We start from the raw sequence: 22,221 nt of genomic DNA on the forward strand, positions 1-22,221 counted from the left end.
CATCTCCATTGCATTAAAAGTCATTTCAATGTGAAAGCCAAAACAAAAAGGATACTGATCTGTTTGAGGTCTTCGGAAGTTCTCTGGCAGATTAGCTTCATAGAGGAGTCTTGCTTTAGTATTTCCCATTTCCTGCATGCACTAAGGAAAAGTGGTAGAAAACCATTAGTTCATGTCTGTCGATACTGTAAACTCAGAAACAGTCAGAATGCAAATGGAGTGCTTAAGTGACATTACAAGTTTTAACTTGGAGACCTCCCTGTTGCCATACGTCTTGGGACATATGACCATGGCACAGGGGGGCTGCCTGCCCAGACTTGATGGACAAAAGTGACCAACACTGGTGCTGTTTGCAGTGTAAACTAACCCATCCAGGGAAAGACAAGCTTTGATCTCTCAGGATGGCTCTTCAGACCATGAAGACAAAGAGTAAGAAAATTTGTCTAAAGGCAGGAAGAGGCTTCAGACTGGAGCATACCTGGCAGAGTCAGTGCTTGATAACACCGAAAGAACACAACCAGGCATCACACAGATGCAAGTGCTACTGTCCTGTCCCTTACTAAAAAGGCTTACACTTTTTCTACAAATACAACCAAGAAGTAGCTTTCAGAGTCCCTGGGGCAAGATAGAATACCTCTAAAATGATAGAGAAATGAGAGCTAAACCAATTTCTGATGTGAATTTTATGAATTTAGGCTCACTACAGTAGACGTATGATACATGCAAAAGCTAACAGGATTGTAAAACATTTAAACTGGGCATCATGATAAATGCAAATCCTTTCAGAAGTACTCCTGACATCCCTTCCAAACTGGAAACATATTTGAAGATAATTTACCTGTATTTGCTCTGGTGTCCATTGATCCAAGTTGACAGACTTGACCCTTGATATATGAACCCCAAGATTTCGATGTATTCCAGCACATCTGATGCAGATAAAAACACCAGTGTTCCAAGAAGCCCATCTTGGTCCTAAAAGGAATGGGGAAATAAACCAATTATTTTCAAAATTCCATATACTGTGAAGATTTTCTCTGGCATAATTTTATACGACAACATGAATGAACAGGCTTGAATAAAGGCTCACCTCTGCTTCTCTAGAATATGTGTCACTTTTAACAATCTCCACTGTTAACAATTTTACTCACAGACTTCTAAATAATGTCACAAAACATTAACTAGCCAGATTTATCTAGAAAGTCTTATGTTGGGTCCACCTCCCCACCTCCAAAACAACACAACAAACAAATCTTAGAAAGCTGGCTTACTAGCAACAAGAATTTTGCTTGCATCTTGAAAAATCCTTATGGCTATGCCTCAGATGAAGCATCAACAGAAATCAGTAGAAGTTGCTCCTTTTTCTCCTTTTAAAAGCTTCTTAAGACATGCATTTGTACTTAACTTGAAATTAATTGCAGGGCAATTTTGTATTAATGCAACAAATCTTTTAATACCTCATACAGCACAGACTTTACAACAGTAGCATGCAAGCTCTTAGGAAATGACTATACAGAGATTTGCAAAACCAACTGATAAAAATATCCATCTAAGATGGTGGAGAACTCATTATGTTCAGTATCCTTGATTTCTAAACTACAGTATGAGTTGCCATTCACAGCCAAATGGATTTTCTAACAGAATCGGGCTGATTTTTTAACTTTACCATTGTTTCTCAACTGTGCTGGCATGTTAAGACAGTTAAAGTATGCTGGCCTGAATTATCACGGTGACAATTAGGCATTTTCACTTGAAGCTACTATTCATTCTCTAATTAAACACGTATCATTTTATTCCAGCCCTGTACATCACCACTGTTAAAGGCACTACTTTGAAGTCCACCTAGTTCTGAACTCTAAGGAGTTCAAAGATTAAATAACTACCATGAAAAGCAAGAAGGCATATTGAAGAGTTGGAAAACATTTCGAGCAGTTGTTTTCTGCTTTTGTATGACAGACGTGCACCTAGACCACTCCTGCAACCGTAGTTGTTTGCATTTCAATATCAATATATTGTATGAACACCTTCCTGGGATCAACAAAAGATGCCTCCTTCTCCTGATCTTTAGCTTAGGACTGTGTTGGTTTGACCCCAGGCAAAAACCCACAGAGCTGCTCACTCACTCTCCTCTCCTACCAGACAGGGAGAAAAGAGTAGGAAAGGGAGAAGACTTGCAGACTGAGATAACAGTTTTATTAAGTGAAGCAAAAATTGGATACAAAGGGAGGAAAAAAAGAAAAGAAAGGATTTCTTCATTACTTCCTATGGCCAGGCAGCTGTCCAGCCACTTCCTAGAAAGCTGCACTTCAGCACCCACACCACTTGTTTTGGACACCGCCATAACCAAGACTGCTCTTTCATCCTCTTCCTTTCCTTAAGCATTTCTTGCTCGAGCACTTTACCACATGGCATGGAATGGACAATTAGCATCAGCAGATGTCTCAGCTGTGCTCCTCCCAGTTTCTCACCTGCCACCACTCACCCGCTCAACTCTTGGGAACAGAAGAGAAAAAAGAAAAGCTCTGATTGTGTTCAAGCACTGTTCAAGCAATAGCCACAAGAAGGAAGCAGGAGAAATCCTTTCAGTTAGACTCCATTCTTTAGAACTGGTATTTGAAAATCCCAAGACACATTCACGGATCCCACATTTGTTGCAAAGAAGCATTATTCTTACGAGTGGAAATGCTGGGAATATTTTGGGGTTTAGTTTATCTTTATTTAACCTTGCTTTTAATTTATCTTACTCAATATCTCAAAAAGTCAGAGCACTTGATGTCCACTGCTTGACCTTTAAGACCACAATCATTAAAATGACTGGCAGTTTTCAAAACAACTGCTACTATCATAAAGTTAGATTTCAAGGGTCAAGAGATCTAGGAGTTACTCACAAAAACTAACACACCTTTTCCCACATGGCAATTCTACGTTACAACTACTACTTGTCAGATAAGAACGGTCAGACTGTTTGTAATGTGCCTTAAATACTTCAACAACTAGCTACCTATTGATCTGCCTTTTTATTTCCCCCTATAAAACACTACAGACACAAAATACTCACTCTTACACTTGGTACATTTGTATTACAGGAAGGCCTCACTTAAAATTTATACTACTTTTAGTTTTAGTGCTCCAGGATAGAGTTTTGCAGGTCATTTGCCTCAACCTATTAATCAAGTTTCAGCTAAAATAGTACACCAGAAGAAACTTAATAAAAAACCTTCTTAGCCACTCCATTGTAGATCAAGTACCTCAGTTTATGCAGTAGATTAATCTAGTCATGACAGTTTAGAAACATGTAAGATAAAGTCTTGTGTACCCAACAGCTTCTCCAGTTTTTCCCCCAAAGTATAACCCATGTGCTTTCTAAAACCTGGAGCCTGTTTTCATCGGGTTACTACAGGGAAGGAAGGTGTTTAACTATACTATCTATATGCTGTCCAAGTTTTGAATCCCTATAGGGTGTTTACACAACTGCTATGAATTTTTACCACAAATGAGTTTGTAAAACTACACATCACATGGGGTTCCTGTACTTCAGGTACTGCCTCAGCTATGAGATCCCAGACAGGCAAATTCTACATTAATGAGACAAGTCTGGAAGGAGGACTTGACACGACTGAAGTCTAAATAAATTAAGAGAGAGATTATTAACTTTGTAGTTAAAATATTACACTTGAAACTTTGTTAACAAAAAGAAAGACAACTTGTTGTAGCTGGTTTTCTCCTGGAAAAGAGCATTTGTATTTTCCCAAAAGCTCATATTTCATTAATTTGTACTTATTTATGAAATAAATTAGGGAAATCAAATATATTTAAGCAATAAAGTAACAAATTAAACAGTGGAATAACAGGCAAACCTGAGGCCAGACAAAAATGTTCATGTGTAACCTCTGAATTTAATTCCGAGTAATGACAATATGCAATATTAAACACTTCAAATGAAAAATGTTTTCATTAATACAAATCAATCATAACCACAGTTAAGCACTAGGCAAGAGAAGTCAGAAAATATTTTCTGTGTGGGCATCAAACCAACTATGCTTGACTTAACCAAACAGTCAACTAAAGCCTAGGCTGCAAACCTTGCGTGAAAACTGCTAAACAGTAATTTGGAGAGATTCAATAAACAATGTACAGTTTTGTCAATTCTGTATGAAGTCGGGATCCTTATTTCTGCACACAGGAAAAATTTTGCACTAATAGAAATATTCACAGGTTTCTTTTTGTTGGGTCCTTAAAGACACATTTGACTTTCTTTAGAAAAATTTACAAGAGTAACCTGGTTTAACTGCTGTATGTATTTTGCTAGCCAATTAAGAATATGGATATTTGGCTTCAGAAATGAAGACTGGACATCAAGAATCTTGATGGCTGTTATTTTACACTATTTAAAACACCTTTACATGTCAGTAGTAATGCTATCTTACCTACCAAGAACTGCACTATACACTGCAACTTCAGTCAGTCAATAAGAACACAAAATACTTGACACATTTGACATAAGTTTTAATAGAACTGTAATTTTGTTCTCCTGGAAGCCATTTGAATTTTTACTAGAAGCGCCAATGTGCAGTTCAGCAGCTTGCTGCAACACTCCAATATAAAAATACACGTGAAGTTACTTCTTCAGTCATTTAAGATATAGATAACTGCTTAAAAGTATTTTCAGTCTCTTCCATCCTTTACTAAAGTTAATTTTAGGAAAAAAGCCATAGGACTGAAAATGACCAATATTCATACTAGACTATATACTAGAATACCATGAAGTCCCTGGAACAGTGCCTGGCTGAACAAAGGAAAAAACTTCAGCAACAGTAAGACAGATTGCTGCTTCCAAGATGAGAATCGAACTTTTTTTTTCTTCACTCTAAACTTTTTTTTCCATATTTCTATACACAGTCTACTGATTAGACTTAAATTCCCATTTCAGTTCTTAGCAGGTGGCTGTGAAGGTGTGTGCTATCTGCCAGAGAAATCATGACAAGATTTTGAATGCATTAGGTCATACACAATTTAAGGAATCCTTAAAATAACTAGGTTATTTTTTTAGGCCCACAAGGTTTGTTGTGTGTATTTAGTCTTACTGATAACTGTAATTCAGTTGCCTTCATAAAAAGAAGTGATTAATTTTGACTTGAAATTTCAACACAGCACAAGTGCAAGTTTCTTGTAAGAGCTAAACAGAAAGGTAGTTCTTTGGGCCATCATATAGCTTCATATAATTAATTTTCAGTCTTGGCTATTACATGTTAAATGGACAACACCAAGCAATATTTCCCAGTATACTGGGCCTGGCTGGGATGGAATTAACTTGCTGCATTGCAGCCCCTATGGAGATGTGCTTTAGATTTGTGACCAAAACAGTGCTGGTAACAGAAATACTTTGGCTACAGCTGGACAGGGCTTGCACAGAGTCAAGGATTTCTCTTCTATCCCCACCCAGCAGGCAGGGAGTAGGCAACAAGCCAGGAGGGAACACTCAGGGACATCCCAAATATATATTAGAATCCAATCAGGTGCATAGAAACAGCACTAACTGTGACATATTTATGGTATTTAAGGAGTCCTTTATTAGAGACCATCTGGGCTCCAAAAAAGGAAAGAAATATGTAGCCACCAAGGAACAACATAGCCTGTTGTATCTTTAAGTTTTCAGAGTTTTTAGATAACTCACGAATTAAAGAAAAAAACTAGAGAGTTTATTTCCAGTTACAGTAGACTTCCATGCCACTACAGTTACTATATAGAACCACCATTCTCCCTATTCACAGAAATATCTACAGCTACTAAAAAACTGTGAACATTTCAAAACTCAACTTCAGCTGTTTAAAACCTAAGCAATAAAGAGCTTGAAAGCAATTTACATAATTTTAGATAAAAGTCTTCAGATAAGTTGATTTCAAGCCAATTTTTAAATTGCTGAAAAAGTTGTTCAATTTCACATGCCATTCTTTCATTCTAAAATGCACATCAAAGTGTGAATTTTGCGTAAAAGGCATCATTTTTACATATTCTCTGGTGAGGTGAAAGCTTTTCTCTCAACATATTTCAAAATCTTTCCCACTTTTCCCTCACACTTTCCTTTTTTCAGGATACAATTTTTGATTACAGATTTCTCCTTCATATGATTTAAACTGAACTCATACCTTGCACATGCTTAATGTTTGTGCACATACTCCCAAATAACACTTTCTTCTCTGTCCCCATTAACTCATTCAGTAAGGACCATGTGTTCTACTCCACTGTTTTAGAAAGAAGCTGACTGAAGAAGCCATAATAAAAATTCACACATTGCTGATAAACCCTTCTAATGTACTTCTATATGATACAACCATCTTTTTGTGTGTAAAGCTGACATGCATCTTTGGGCAAGAATAATGATGGGAATTGTAATGCTGAAGCTGGTATCATGCATTTTCAAAGGAAACAAAACACAAAGTACATTAGTGTTTGTATGTCCAAGATTTAAGTTTTACTCCAACTGCTCAAGTTTTATTTTGCATCAGCACACACACAGCACTGCATGAGATACAAAACAAGGTTTAAACAATATGGTTCATTTAAAATGCTGACGGAAAAAGTACTTTTATCAGCATTACAAAAAATGTGAAACCCTCATATACTAGCTGTATATGAACCCAAGCAGTCAATACAGTGTGAAACATTGCTTTAGCTCTCCATTTGATTAGTTAAAAAAATATTTCAGCTGTTTTAAACATCTCAGTCAATGCTCCATCCTCTACTCAGCTTCCACCTGCAGTAAGGAATTAGCAAGAAATAACAGACAAGACTGGGCAGGAGTAGGAGAACCTGTCACACAAACACGTTACCAAAAAAAAAAAAAAAAAAAGGCAGTGGAGTGGAGACCAGAACAAACTAAAAAGAGGCAAAAGAAAATGAAAGTCTTCGAATATGACATAACTGGGTGACATCCACAAAAGAGCAAGTATAAGATCACTGCAAATTTGACTATGAACTTGAAAGATGATTGTTGGTTCCCTTATTACAACAATTGAGTTTCCTTCCCTCCATCAGTCCACCACCATCTGTTCAGCTTACTGTAACTGCAGTTAACAACGAAACACTCCTTTTGCTCACTACAGGTGCTGACCCCTCTCACGAAACATCTTAATGTACAGAGAGCAAACAGAGGTCTGAATTGGGGTAAAAGGAGCAAGCATGCAGCCTTTCAATTTTACATGTGCTGTCAAAGAGAAGGACAACCGTTTTACATCTCAGCGAACAATTCTGAATCCTTTACAATACATGCATAAACCCAGTTTGCCAAGAAACTAATAAGTTTTGAGACAAAGTTTTAAATGAAAAAAGCTTGTCAAGACTAGCTTTAAATAAGGTTTGTATGATAGAGGCACATAAACACAAAGTTAGTTTTCACTTTACATTCTTGCAGTTACCAGTTAGAAATTCTACAAGGAAGGAAGCCAAGTATTACACATAACCTTACACATAACTTTGCACCTCTAATATAGTCTGTAGCAAACTTATCTTGGGCCAACATCTTTAAAGACTTCTGACAGACTACAATGCTTTTTTTCTCTCAACAGCATCCTGCCTGTCCTTTACCTATAAAGCGCAGTGAAGTTACTTTAATTCTCATTTGTTTCCCCAAATTCTCCTGCTGTTTGACAGACTTGATTTGCCAAAGAACTGGCTCCATCTTGTGGAACAGAGAATTAACTGCAAGAAAATCTACACACCTGACCCATCCTGAGTGGTTGATAGCCAGTTCACAAAAGCTATCACTTTTGGTCAAAGAAAGCCTCATTGCATCAATCCAAGCATACCCATGCAGTGCTCTCTCCCTTTCCATTACTATCCACACCAAATTCATACTGCTCAAGTGTTCTGCTGTGCAAGACTTCAACCAAGTTAGGAAAGAATATCTTTCAAAAACATCTGTAACTTCTCCAGGCTGAGATAAAAATAAAGATTGTGAACAGGAGACAAGCACCCTTACATAGCAGATAGAGAGAAACGAAAGAAAACAAGTAAGCAGCAGCTGTATTTTATGTAATTCAATTTAATATAAGAAGATCTGAGTTAACACAAAACAGTGCCTTCTCCAGGGGCTACTCAGGGAAGAACAAAAGAACAAGGCAGAACTTACAGAGATTCCTCCAAGTTTCTCTCCTCAAGACGTAACACACTAGAGACAGCAATTAAGTCAAAATAATACCGAAATACTCCAAAAAAAAATTTACTATCATGCATTTTCAGTCTAATCCTGCTGGTTCAAAGACCCTCACTTACTAGTTTCATTGGAGGCTGCTTAGTTTTTCCCACAAAAGGTAGATCTACCATCCTCATTTTTGCTTCACAGACTCCTGGGGTGGATGGGGTGGCGGGAGTGAAACAAATCCTACAAGGAAACACCACTCACCCACCCCCAACACAAAAAAGCTCAATTGCAATGTTAATGTCCACTGAAACAGACTTCGTGAATTAAGCAAATCTTTGAAAGAATGAAAGATCTCGCATAAAGATCTTGAAGCAAAGGAAATCATGCAAGAACCACAGTACAAGAATCTTTTTTCTATTAAATGTTCTTCAAGGCCCTTGAACCTTAAGTCTTTTGAGACTACTGATAAAGGATTATTTACTTGTCACTCAATCCACTGAATTAGTTTCTGATTAAACAGAACAAATAGCCTGAAGCATGTTCTCATGTCACATCTAGTCCCCACCACAAGCATAATTTCTCTTCCTTTACAGTAGAAAAGGCTTCCTTGCTTTACCTCCATACCCATCACTGGGAAAACCATGCAAGCTCAGTCTTTATGTGCTTTTAAGGTGTCAAAGTATGCAGCAAAATACTATTTTATCCAAACAAAGGCAACAAAGGCTTACATGGTAGTTGTCAGCAAACTCTTACAGCTGGCTTAGCAAGCTTGTGTTCAGAGAGTCAAGACCAGAACTTGAGAACTTAAAATTTACCACATTCAGGAAAGTGGGACAGGAGTTCAAACAAGAACTGCTTGTAACAGGCTGTTTTCATATTTTTAAATAAATCAAACTCAACAGCATTAAGTTGCACTGAAGGCAGACAAGTACACTGTTCCAGAGCCCAGCTTAATAGTACCTGAGAGTCATATGGTTCAAGGCCTACTGCAGGAATAGTGGGAAGACAAGCCTTAGAAGCATTGCTTAGCTATTTTTAGCCACTATCTGGTAGGTGGTAGAGAGTTTCATGGACAGGATTCCTCCAAGTTTGTCTTTTGGTTTGGATAACCGTTTTTCATGAAAGCCATCAAAAAATCCATTAAGTGCAGACCTATTCCTAACTCCAAACAGGCTCTGTAGAAGTATCATGAATGAAATTTCCCCTGCACAACCCTGTCCCACCTCTGTAAGTCAGAGAGAAACATGTATCAAATTGTTTCAATTATTCCTTCAGCTCACTTACTCAATTGCTTCTGTAGCATCAAAAATTGCTAAAAGCATTTCAAAGAAATTCCAAGGATTGCATGAAGCCTCAACTAGAAAAGAAGTACAGTGACATGAATGTTCCTTCATTTCTGTGTTTAAGCCACAAAATCAAGTGGCTGGCTTCATAACTACTTTAATTCTGGAATGCATCCAAGTAATTTCAAACAGCGAAAGCTCTATACAGAAAATTAAGTGTGGAATATGAAAGTGCAGTTTGTAAATCAGAGGACAGGCTGGTTACATTAGCTATTGGAGATACACAGGTAATGTCAGTTTATTCTTGAGATGAACAGGTCTTTTTCTTGTCTAACAGCCATTTGGCACAAGCAGTCTTGCAAGGTGACAAAGTGAAAGAATTAATTTTTTTTGCCTTATTTACAAATAGTCAGCTACTAAAAATCTTTTTGACTGAATAAGATTGTGAGAAGATAAGCTTGCTTTACCAAAATAAAGTCATTTTATCAAATATTAGGTGATTATAGAACATAAAAGCTAAGTTGTGAAATAAAATACAATATTTAGAGTTCACCATAAAGTTATATACATAAATACATAGTTGAGCACTCCTCATGTAAATTAAGAGAAAAAGGAGATTAGGATGGTTTTTTGGGATTTTTTCCCCAAAACATCACAAAGACCTCCTATTTATCTTAGAAATGAGATGACAGGATTTTAAAAGAACACCCACCTCATTAAAACACTTTTTTTTAATGAAAATATCGGTTTAACTCAGTGTTTTGCATTGAAGCCTCCTTTAAAACCATCTCCCAAAGTTTGCATTCCTAACTTGAAAGTACTTCACACCTCAGATTTCACCCATCCTCACACCACCCAGGTAAGCAGGATCATAAGCAACTTCTGAACTGTCAAGAGAGCAGCTCCCAACCCCTGGCTGGCAACCACGCCTGCATAGGCTGAGCGCGTGTCTGTGACTGTATGTGGATGTACACACGCAGAGTACAAAGGACACAGCCACAGCACTCCTACCAGCCCTGTGGGATACTACCCTGCTACAGCACCCTTTGGAAAGTAAAGTCAGTGCCCCAAGTATCACAGATGACAAAGGTGCCAATCCTGGCACATTCAATAACCTAATGGCTTCAGAAATAAAATTTCAATTTGGCTAAGGGGTAGTGCTCCAATTTTATCCTGCCTGTTCACTCATGAAGAGAAAGACTGCTTGTGTCAGAGTTCAGGCTGCAAGAATAAGGTGTGGAAGCTGTAATTTCCTGTTAGCAGCATTTGGTACTTTCTAAAAAAGACAAAGTTATGTAGCATATTACAGTATTACTAGGAAGCTTCTGGAGCAGGTCTTGACAGCAATTTTTCCCTTGCCAGCAAGGAAATGCTAAAACACTTACTGTATTAAGTTTACAATTTATACTCCTTTTATATGCAGAAATAAAAGGAAAATGGGAAACAGCAAGCTCTTACAAAATGTTTTCATAAGCTGATAGCTAAGCAGTAAGTAAAACCATCACTGACAAGAAAAAGAAAGGTATAAATCTGTGCTACTCTGTCAGGATGCAGCAACCCTTCTGCATACCCAGTCAAGGGATAAAGATTATATAAGCACCTGCTGCAAAAAACTCCTTCAGTCAGTTATTGAAGTTCTTCCTTTAACTATGACAAAAACCTCAGAGATAACATTTGTATGCAAGACAGGCTTATAACGTAGCCTGTTTGCCATAAACAAGAATGAACCCTTTCCTACCAGAGACATTATCTAGCAATTGCATTAATCAGCTTCCCTTTACAATTTTTCCTCAAACATAACTGAAGAGATCCTTAAATAAACACTCCACAAACTGTACAACCTCTGTGCAGTCCTCAGTGACTGCAGAGATGTGCTTTCTCATACATTACAAAGAAGGTAAATGCACCCCCATAACCTCTCCAAGATGCAGAGAAACCAGAGATCCAAGCTTCTTTATCCAAGTCATAGAATCAGAGTCATTAAGGTTGGAAAAGACATCTTAAATCTGAAAGTTCCACCATTAACCAAACATGGCCAAGTACCACACCTACCTCTTGCTTAATACTTCCAGAGATGACGATTCACCACTTCAGGTACTGGAACTGGGCAGCCTGTTCCAATGCCTGACCAGCTTTTCAGTGAAGAAATTTTCCCCAATAACTAATGTGTACCTTCCTTGGCACAATTTGAGGCCATTTCCTCCTGTCCTGTCACTGGCTGCCTGGGAGAAAAGGCCAACCTGCACCTGGCTACCTCCTTCCAGGGAGTTGCAGAGAGTGATTAGGGCTCCCCTGAGCCTCCTCCTCTCCAAGCTAAACACCCCCAGTTTCCTCAGCTCCTCCTCACAGGACTTGTGTTCCAGACCCTTCCCCAGCTCCATTGCCCTTCTCTGGACTCAGTCCAACTCCTTCTTGCAGTGAGGGGCCCAGAATTGGACACAGAACTCAAGGTGCAGCCCCACCAGTGCCAAGCACAGACAGACAATCACTGCCCTGGTCCTGCTGGCCACACTATTGCTGATACAGGCCAGGTGCCATTGGCCTTCTTGGCCACCTGGGCACATGCTGGCTCACGTTCAGCTGCTGTCAACCAGCACCCCCAAGTCCTTTTCCATCGGGTAGCTTTCCAGGCACTCTTTCCTGTGCAGTGCAGGACCTGGCACTCGGCCTTGTTCAACCTCATACAACTGACTTCAGCCCATCGACAGAACCTGTGGGGAGCCTTCCTGCCCCCTTCCAGCAAATCAACAGTCCCAGCCAACTTTGTATCATCTGTAAACTGACTGAGGGTGCACTCAATCCCCTCATCCAGATCATTGATAAAGATATTAAACAGGACGGGACCAAATACTGAGCCCTTGGGAAACCCACTAGTGACCAGCTGGATGTGACTCCATTCACCACTCTCCAGGTCTGGCCGGCCAGCCAGTTTATACGGAGCAAAAAGTGCACCTTTTCAAGCCATGAGTGGGCAACGTAAAATGCCAAATTTCAGGCTCTAGACAGTAGAAATACACTGAAATCATCTATAATGACCAGCCAGATTGGTTTTTTTGTACCAATCCTCTCTGCTATATTGGTTTGTGTGGGGATGGAGTTTATTTTTTTCATAGAAGGCCCTATGGTGGTGTGTTCTGAATCTGTGACCAAAACAGTGTGAATAACACACAAATGTTTTTATTGCTGAGCAGTGCTTGTGCAACATTAAGGCCTTTTCTGCTCTTCAGACTACCTTGCCAGTGAGCAGGCTGAGGGTGGGCAAGAGGCCAGAAAGGAACACAGCTGAGACATCTGACCCCATCTGACCAAAGGGACATCCCATACAACACTGTGCTCAGCAATAAAAGTTGGAGTAAGAAGGAGAAAGGAGAGACATTTGGAGTGAGTAACTACATAACTGTTACATGCGATGGAACCCTGCTTTCCCGGAGAAGGCTGAACACCCACCTGCTGATGCTAAGAAGTGAATTAATTCCTTATTTTGCTTTGCTTGTGGGCACAGCTTTTGCTTTACTTGTCTTCATCTCAACCCATGAGTTTTTTCACTCTTACTCTTCTGATTCTCTCTGCCATCCCACCGGCAGCACATCCACATTCACTGCGGAGATATTCACCTACATTCCTCCTCTACACACTGTCTCATTTCCTCTTCAGGTTATGCAGATCAGATCAAGTAGCTGAGTTTGAGCCAATACACACAACAGAAAGTATCTATGCTCTGTAAGACGGATCTTTTAAAGAGCAGGTGTTAAAGAACTTCTGCATTTCCTCAGAACCTATAAAATAATATAGGCATAAATGGACTTCCTGACATCACTTAAACTAACTTGCTGTTTCAATCAGATCTAATTAGACCATGCTGCTTAGGGCTTTGTTCAGTTGTTTTGAACAGCTCTAAGGTATATTTCACCATCTCTTTGAAGAAAAATTCAGTCCAGTATTTGAAAATTTTGTCTTTTTTAAACCACAAAGTAACTTATTTATTTTCAATTCAAATGCATCTTGCCACACATTCAAGGCTTAAATGTGCTTTGCATTTTTCTAAAGGCTTCTTGCTTCCTAAAACTATGTTGGTCTCCTGCAAGATGATACTAGATTAAATAAAATTCAAACTACAGTTGAACATTCCAGCATGACAGTCATCAATACTCAGACATCATTATATCAGCTAAATGTGACTGAGAAAGAAAAGAACAAATTTACTTTCAAGTAGTGTTCTTCACAGTTCATTTAACTAGATTTGTGTTTCAAACAAATTGAGAGAAAGTTGGGAGGTTTCTCTGGGCAAGTTATTTTTCCAAAGTGATCTTCTGTACTCTATGTAGAAAGTAAGTTGTGGCTGTACAATATTTTTCCTTGAAATATCATTTCCTTCAGATGCCAGAAGAGAAATGGAATACAATACCAAAGCACTCAGCTGCATTTAGTCTAGAATACAGAATTGTGAGTATGAGTTCTAAGTAGGATTAAGATTGCTTGAGAAGTTACCAATTCTCAAAATATGCTCTCAAAGCTTTGCAGGACTCTCAAGCATGAGGTCTTGGATCTGTTGTATTTTTTAAAGTCTCGTTTAAGACCACCTGACAGAATCCTTTCGTTCCATAAACATATTTTTGGAGTAAACTTTTTTAAGCAGGGACTCCATGAACACCCAAGCTCCATGGAAATCACAGTGAACAAGACAAGTGTCAAGGGGTATTCAGCATCACTTCTTTCACAAGTTGCTTGCTATATGCTGCAGAAGGCCCAGAAAATTGAACCAAGGCTTCACAATCTTTATTAATGAGAATGACAGTTACTTTGTACTTAGAACACACAAGAAACCCTCAGCAGTTGCGGTGGATAAACCTTGTGTGGTCATCATGCACCCACCAAAGAGGGGAAAATAAGATAAAAAATTCATGGGTCAAGATAAAGGCAGTTTAATAAAGAAAAACAAAGGCCATGTGCAGAAGTAAGAAGAAAAATATTTATTCTGCTATCAGCAGGTGATACTCACTTCCTGGGAAGCAAGGTCTCAGTACACAGAGGTTGCTCTGGAAGACAAACACCTTAACAACAAAACCTCCCCCTCCCCTTCTCTTAGCTTTTACTGTGCCACTTGTCATAGGCTATCCCTTAGGTCTGTTTGGGTCAGCTGTCCTGGCTACATCCCCTCCCAAACTTTCGCCCACCTCCAGTCCAGTGGCCTTTGGCAGGAGGTTGGAGAGACAGCCTTGAGGCTGCACTTGCACTGCTCAGCATCAGCTGAAACAGTGGTGTATTATCAACAACCTTCCAGAGCTGCAAAGCACAGCAGCATGAGAGCTGCCATGGAAAGTTAGGGCCCTCTCAGACAAACCTGGTACAGCAGTTCAATGCATTTAATGCTGAGGATAATCCAGGTATCACTTGGCAATGAGAACAAAGACCAAAAGGCCTGCACTCTGTCCTCCTGACATGTCTCTTTGGTTGAACCCCTGCTTAAGTGGTCAAGCACACTTCCTCTGAAGATCTAAAGGGTGCACATAAAGTGTGGCATTTGTCATGTTTAAAGGGTTATTTTTGTCATTCTACAGATAACAGGCAACAGAAAAAACACCCCATATGCATACCTTAATGGGATAATCAGTCCCTTTATTATAAAGGCATCATTACTTATCAATACACTAGTTGCTTCTATAAATTGTTATGAATGACAAATTTAAATCCAAATGACTTCAGCACACATTGCCAGGAGCTTATTTAAAATGATCATTCTTTCCTGATTGTCACTCTCTGCTGTGATTTGAATCCACCCGCAAGTTCAGCTGCATTCAAAAATACCAGGTTACATGATGAATCACTTCCATCTTGTTTTGCAGAATTTCTTATATGACTACTACTGCCTTTAACCCTACCAATAAAGTCCTGTACTATCAAGCTTTATTCATTTTCATTCAAAGACTTCAGTAAAAATGCATTAGATTCTTGTATAGCAATCAATAGCTGGATGTGGAATATTGCATTCCTTTTCTCATCCATGCAAGAGAGAAAGTTACTCATCTTTGGGGTTGTTTTGTTTTGTTTTTTTCTTATTTTTTAAACACAAAATCATAGCCAGGCACAGCTTTTAGAGAAAGAACTGTTCCTTTACCAAACCACACCTGCAAAGTCAGTTGCTTGGCAACATCGCCTCCAACTATCACACATGGCTGTCCACAGCTCCACTCTGACAGGTGCTGAGCTACAGTCTCTACCTCTTCTTCCTCCACTGTCTACCAGAAACAAACACCTTTCCTGGAGAGAGGAAAGGGGCAACTCGCAGTTTAGGGCTACTGAGATAGGTAGAATACAAAAACCACATAGATCAACTTCCCCCCCAAAAACTTGCCACAAACTCCATAAGCTACAACATCAGCACTCTCTATATCCACATCTACCACAGACTTGCAGCACAAGGATGTTCTCTGTTCCTCCAAGTTTCTTCCTCCTCTTCAGATCATCACCTCAGAACAGAAAAGCATCTGGCTCCTCTGGTCAGAGGGAGACAAATCTCATCAGTATTTTGGATAAGCCTCCAAGGCAGAAACAAGACAGGAACTCGGGTTCTCTTGACTGGGTTGTTTCATAGCACTGGGCAGGAGCTCCTTGAGAGTACATACTCAGACATACAAGTTTACCACCTAATGGAAAGCGACACGTGATCAAGACAAGACAGTGGAAGATAAGCAGGAGTTAGCAATATATCACATAATCAGAGTCTACTGTAAACAAATATTAATATAAATAGGTATCCATTCCAATTTTAAATCTGCCAAGTTATCACAAAGAAAATAAAGCAGTTTTGTTTGAATGGATTTTTATAAAGACATTTAAGAGAAAAATGTTAAGAGAACTAATATTGCTCAAGCTCTCAGCAAACATTAATCAGATAAGAGGCCAGAATGTAAGACAAACAGGAATCTGTAGTAGTTTCTTTTTTCCCAGTCTTCCAGAGGAAATAGTTGTTAGTCATAATATGGAGCTCAAACCAGTAGCTGTAAGATCCAGGGAAATTTCTGACACAAGGGACACTAGCTCTAAGCAACTGTCTACCAGCTCTACAGAGCAGTTAAAGTTGTGAAGGTATTCTCCCAGCTAGACTTAAACAACATTTCAGTCAAACATAAGATATGAGTAACCCTTCTACCACAGCCTCTCAACTCCCAGTTGCTTCAAATGGCTAGATTTGCTCCTTTTTGTCTCTGGATGCACAAACCACAGCAAAATTTCTATGTTTCTTGAAAATTCAAAGCTCTACTACAGTCTGTATTTACTACTGTTTAATTGCTTTCTCATAAAGGACTTCAACTTTAAACAAAGAATCTACTTTGAATCTACATAGGCTGACACTTGCACACTGGGGAGAAAAAAATTGCATGGTATCTGCAGTGGGACACCATATCAGCTTGTAAGTGATAAAATAACTGAAGTGGATCTGAAGTAGGAGAGACTGGAAGGGACCCTGAAGATCAGCTCGTCCAAACCCTGGTGCTCAGAGCACAGAAAACACATCAGGTTGCTTAGGGCTGGCTGTTCCCAGTCAGATTTTTGGTGCTTCCACAATGCATGCTCCACAGCCTCTCCAGGTAACCTGATCCTAAATAGCCTTTCCTGGAGTTAAAAAAAAAAAAAAAAAATCTTATCTTTCAGTGGAATTTCCCGTGTTTTAATTTGCGTTCATTGCCTTTTGGTCCTATCACTGGATATCACAGACAAGTCTGCCTCCATCATATTTACTCTCTGTCACGAGGTAAGAACTCCCCAGCAGCCTTCTCTCCTCCAGGTTAAACAATCTCAGTGCTCTCAGCCTCTACTCAATCGTAAGGCACACTAACCTTCCCCTCCCTGCCACTTGACTAGACTTGCTCCAGTCTGTCCCTGTTTCTTTGTACTGTGGAGCTCAGAACAGACACAGGACTACAGATGCAGTCTCACCAGTACTGAGGAAAGGATCTCCTCCCTCCAGACACTGACCACTCTCCTCTGGACATTCAGTCCAAGATGTTGTTTGCCTTCTTTGTGGCAAGGGTGCGTTACTGATTCATGACCAACTTTTGATCCACAGCACCTCTTCTGCACTGCCAACACCCCCTCCCTAGGGACAGAGCTTTGCATTTCCCTTTGTTGAACTTTGTTCCTGGTGGCTCCTTTCTTCCACTTGTTCACTTGCCTGCTCCCGAGTAGCAGCACATCCATCTGGTTTATCAACCACTCCTCCCAGTTTTGCATCCCATCAAGCTTGCCAAGGGAGGGGTGCATCCTGTCACACAGGTCATTAGAAGATGTTAAACAGTGCTGGCCTCAATAACAACCCCTCAGCTACACCAAAATGGACTGGGCTCCCGCTCAACTTTAACATGTTGATCACCACCATGAGCCTGGCATTTTAGCCTCTAAGCTATTTTCAATCCACCTCAGTGTCTTTATCCAGAATGCATTTCATCAGCTTATCAAAGTTACAAGACAGTTTCAAAAGCCTCATGAAAGGTCAAGGTAAGAAAACACTCATTGTTCTCATCCACCAAGCCAGTCGCCTTGCTCAGTTCAGCGTGGAAGGTTATCGGGTTGGTCACACATTACAGCCCCTTAGTTAATGCATACCAACTACTGCCCATCGTTTTTATTCATGTGTTTTCAGGATTATTTGCTCTGTCACTTTTCCAGGGACAGAGGCAAAGCTGACTGGCTTGTGGTTCCCTAGATGTTCCTTCTTGCTCTTTTCAGAGACAGTAAAGACATTTGCTTGAGTTCAGCCCCCAAGACCCACCTCCCCACTGACCATTACCTTGGTCAATGAGAGTCACCACAAAATCACCTTGGCCAGCCCTGTCTCCCTTCTGGCTGCATCCTATTAGAGCCCACAGACTTGTGTACATCCAGTTTCTATAAGCAATCTCAAACCTGATCCTCCTCTACTAACTGAGAGTATGCTTTTCTTGCCTAGAATCGCTGAAAGCAAGTCTTACTAGTAAAGAACAAAGTGAAGAAGGCATTGAATGTCTCAGTTGTTTCCACATCCCTTATGAGTTCCCCTCCCCATTCAGCAGCAGGTCCACATTTTCTCTATTCTTTTTTTCTGCCAATTATCTGTAAATGCCTCCCCTGTTGCTATTTACATATACTTGACAGATAAGACTCCATATGGACGTTGGCTTTCTGACCTAGACACATCTTTGCATGCTTGAACAATGTCTCCAGACTCTCCCTAGGCCACATGTTTCTGCTTCCACCTCTTATATGCTTCCTTTTTATGTCTGAGCTTTTTAGAACATTCATTCAATGTGCCTTTGTACCATCTCCTATTCACCGCATATGCCACACTAGAGCTTAAAGAAGTAGTCAACCAGCTTTCCTGGCTCTCTCTGCTCAGAACCATCTTTCAAATGATTCTTCCAAAAAAGATCCTTGAAGAGAACAAAATCTTCCCTCCTGAAGATCATGGTTATAATTCTACTCTTTGCTTTGCTGTCTCCAATCCTGAACTCTTCTACCTCATGACCACTGCAGCCAAGACTAACCTTTACATCCTCAACCCATCATTCCTTGTTTGTAAGAAACAGGTCCTCAACCACTTGTACTGAGATATGGGCATCAATGCATGACAGAAGCTTCCTTGATTACTTATTCCCTGCAGTGCTGTCCCCCCAGAATATAAGGGTGGTCCAAGTCCCCTATAAGCATCAAATCCTGCGAACATTAGGCTTGAGTTGTCTGAGGAAAGCCTCATTACTACTCCTGACCCATAAGCTCCCAACTGGCTCACTCATCTCCAGGTAAAGCCGCAGGCAGCCCCACTGGTCTCACAAAAAATAGCAACTCCCCTTTACCACAATCCCAGCCTGCCCTTCCTAAGCACCTTTTCTTATCCATTGCAGTCCTCCAGCTGTGAGCTATCCCACTCAACAATGCCAATAAAAATCATAGCTCAGTACTAACTCATTTTACTCTGCCATAATATCTGAAAACAACGCTGACAGTACACTGAAGACAGATTTAACTAGTCATGGGTTCATCAGCCTAACTCTTCAGAACCTCAACATGAAAATAAAGATACCAAACAACTTTAACCATTCACAAGGCAGTCATTATGTCTTGGAGAATTTAGTTGTGGCCACAAGAGAACACTGTGAAGCAGCAGAGTTCCTAAAGTAAAGCTGAATCATGCTCTAATGAACCTTGCTGAGCCAGTCTAAGACAATGTGACACCTGAGCTAAATCAACTGCTGACTACTCCCTGAGTAATGTCTTATAATTGACTCTCTTAAATCCTCTAGCATGCACGCACTAAAGAGGGAGTCACCTTTCCAGGAAAGGATACTTGCCTAAAAGTCTGCTTATCACTGATATATCTAATTGTTTCCTCTGTATCATGTACAAGGATCTCTTAACTGCAGCACAGTTGCTCTTTCTTTATAGCATTCAGACCAAAGAGGAAAGACAACATCATTCTGGTCCACAAAAGGAAATTCAGGAACAAAGCAAAGACCACTTGGTATAAACAGCATCCTGCAGCAGCAGCTTTTTCATGTCACTAAGGAGTGGCAGAACCACAGCTTCAGGACCACTCGAAGACACACACCTGTACCCCTGACCAAAAGAACTGGGGTGTTTTGCACTTTAAAAAGGCAAGCAATAGCAATACTCACTTTTCAGGAACTGTCCCACCCTTATGGTCCACACAACAGAAACAGCTTAGACTGCCAATAAATTCTGAACATAGGGCAGCAAACTGAGCACATAAGCATTTCTGAATCGGTATAATACACCTCAGAGAATCTAAGATTTGCAACATAATAAAAAAATTTAAAAAAAATACAAGTCCCACAAATATTTTTATCAGTAGTCACAGAAATAATTAGGTTGAAAGGAACGTCTGGAGGTCACCTAGTCCAGCCTCTTGTCAAAGCAATGCTAAATTCAAAGTTACATCCTGCCACTTTGGGTCTCATCCAGTCAAGTTCAGTCAAGTCCTAAAGAATGGAGATTGCACCCACTTGGGTAAAAAGCCTTCAACTTTGCAAATAACCCTGTTCTATTACAAGCTAAACATTTTTCCTGTGACTTATTTGAAAATATTTTTCTGCACTGTAAGAGTCAGGAGATGGAAACAACCCCCTTCCTTACAGGGGCCACTATTGTCACAAAACACTGCAACACCCCATTCACAAGTCCTAAGATAAGGCTGCCATACTTTTCTCCCAGCAAGTGAGGTGTCTTAAGGGCTCTTTTCTTGCGGGAGACAATTATTGTTCTCAGGGCTAGTTGCAACAGCAACTAATTCCTAAGTTTCAGTCTCACCCAACCAATGTCAGCAACAGGTAAGAGCACATAGAACAAAAACAGAGCACTGAGGTAATTTTATTTAGTAGCAGGGAAACAGGAAAAAAAATCCTGATTGTACAAGCCCCAAGAGAGACTGAAGTGAGTTTCTCGTCCCTAAGGGTCTTTGAGGCACTATCTTTGACAGAAAGGCCAGAAAACTACCAGCTAAGTACCAGATTATCACTAGGATGTCTAGTGATACAGTTCCTTACCATTATTAGAGTTCAAGATATATCATTCCATTTGCTAAGCTTAAGTAAGAACAACCCTGAATCAAAGTGCTTTGCCTTCACTATTCCTTAAGGATACTGCAAAGCCTCACTGGACAGCCAGAGGCCTCCAGTTGTATCTGCCAATTCATATTCCAGTCTGTTACATTCACATGATCTTTACCAAACTGATCTCACAGAAGCAATATGAACCCTGCAACAGAAACACATAAATAAGTACTAGCAATTTCTTGATCCAAGAGACCTGTAGTAACATCTGATATTTGCAACAACTGGTACAGAACATCCATACAGCACAACCAGCTACTACTAAGCTAGTACTTCGTGTTTGAACTTCAATACAGGGCTAGAAGTTGCACTGGAGATGACACATGAAACTGACCTCCAGCATAATCCAACTGTGTTCTATTCCCCCTGCTGTCCTCTCAGGGGTTTCTCCACCTTAGGAGGAAGACAGGAAAGATATTCACCTGAGGAGGTACAGCAGCCAGTGCTTTGCCCTAGTGTGAGCTGTCGAGCTGTCACAAAGCTTTCTTACACTGACAATGAGGAAAAACCTGATGCCTTGCACAGGCTGCGGGCAGTGAGCTCTGAGAGTTACCCATCTGCTTGAGGAAGAAGCACACTACCTATTAAAGTATAAATGCAAGATTAAGACAGTTAAAAGATCAGACATCAAGAAGCAAAAGCAACTTCACAAAAGTGATGGTCACAAACAAATATCTAAGTTGGTCTCCTAGCCATAGAAGAGATCATATGCAAGACTTGCTGTCTACACAGAAGAGTCTGAACAGCCATAAACATACCTGGAATATTCCAGATTTCTTTTGCTAGCTAGTTTGCCTACCTACTTGAACTAGATTTTTTTCTCCCCCACTGCTAAGAGGCACTGTGGTTGGGATTGGTTCGTTGTTAGGGAAATTAAAGTTAAGTTCTAGCTACAAAAATATTGGCACCACAATCTTTCCTGTCCAGTCTCTCTCCACACTCCCAAGAGCCTGAACCTGCCACTCTTCAGACAGAAGGCCAAGTCTTCAGTCACGTACAGATATTCAATGACTGTACAGTAAAACTATAAATACTGAAAAGTATTTTCATTAATATTAGAACCACAGTAAACCAATTTTAATCTGGCTGAACAAGCAACAGCGTCAATGTGCTTCTTTGTACTAGGATTTTGGTAACAGATCATTTAAAAAGGGTTCAAGCACTATCAGGGATGAAGTAAGTAAACATTAAAAAAAAA

At 40.0% G+C, this 22,221-nt stretch overlaps 1 protein-coding gene across 3 annotated transcripts in view; it reads right to left on the reverse strand.

The window, feature by feature from the left end:
* Positions 1-22,221, reverse strand: part of SMAP1 (small ArfGAP 1) — a 91,982-nt gene that overhangs the window by 64,459 nt on the left and 5,302 nt on the right. For all 3 annotated transcript variants that reach the window (XM_039567982.1, XM_039567983.1, XM_039567984.1), the window contains exons 2-3: positions 839-972; positions 56-141 (exon numbers count right to left, since the gene is read on the reverse strand). In XM_039567982.1, coding sequence (XP_039423916.1) covers positions 56-141; positions 839-972 — 220 coding nt within the window. The remainder of the gene's footprint in view (positions 1-55; positions 142-838; positions 973-22,221) is intronic.

This window comes from Corvus cornix, chromosome 3, assembly GCF_000738735.6.
Source record: "Corvus cornix cornix isolate S_Up_H32 chromosome 3, ASM73873v5, whole genome shotgun sequence".
NCBI lineage: Eukaryota > Metazoa > Chordata > Aves > Passeriformes > Corvidae > Corvus > Corvus cornix.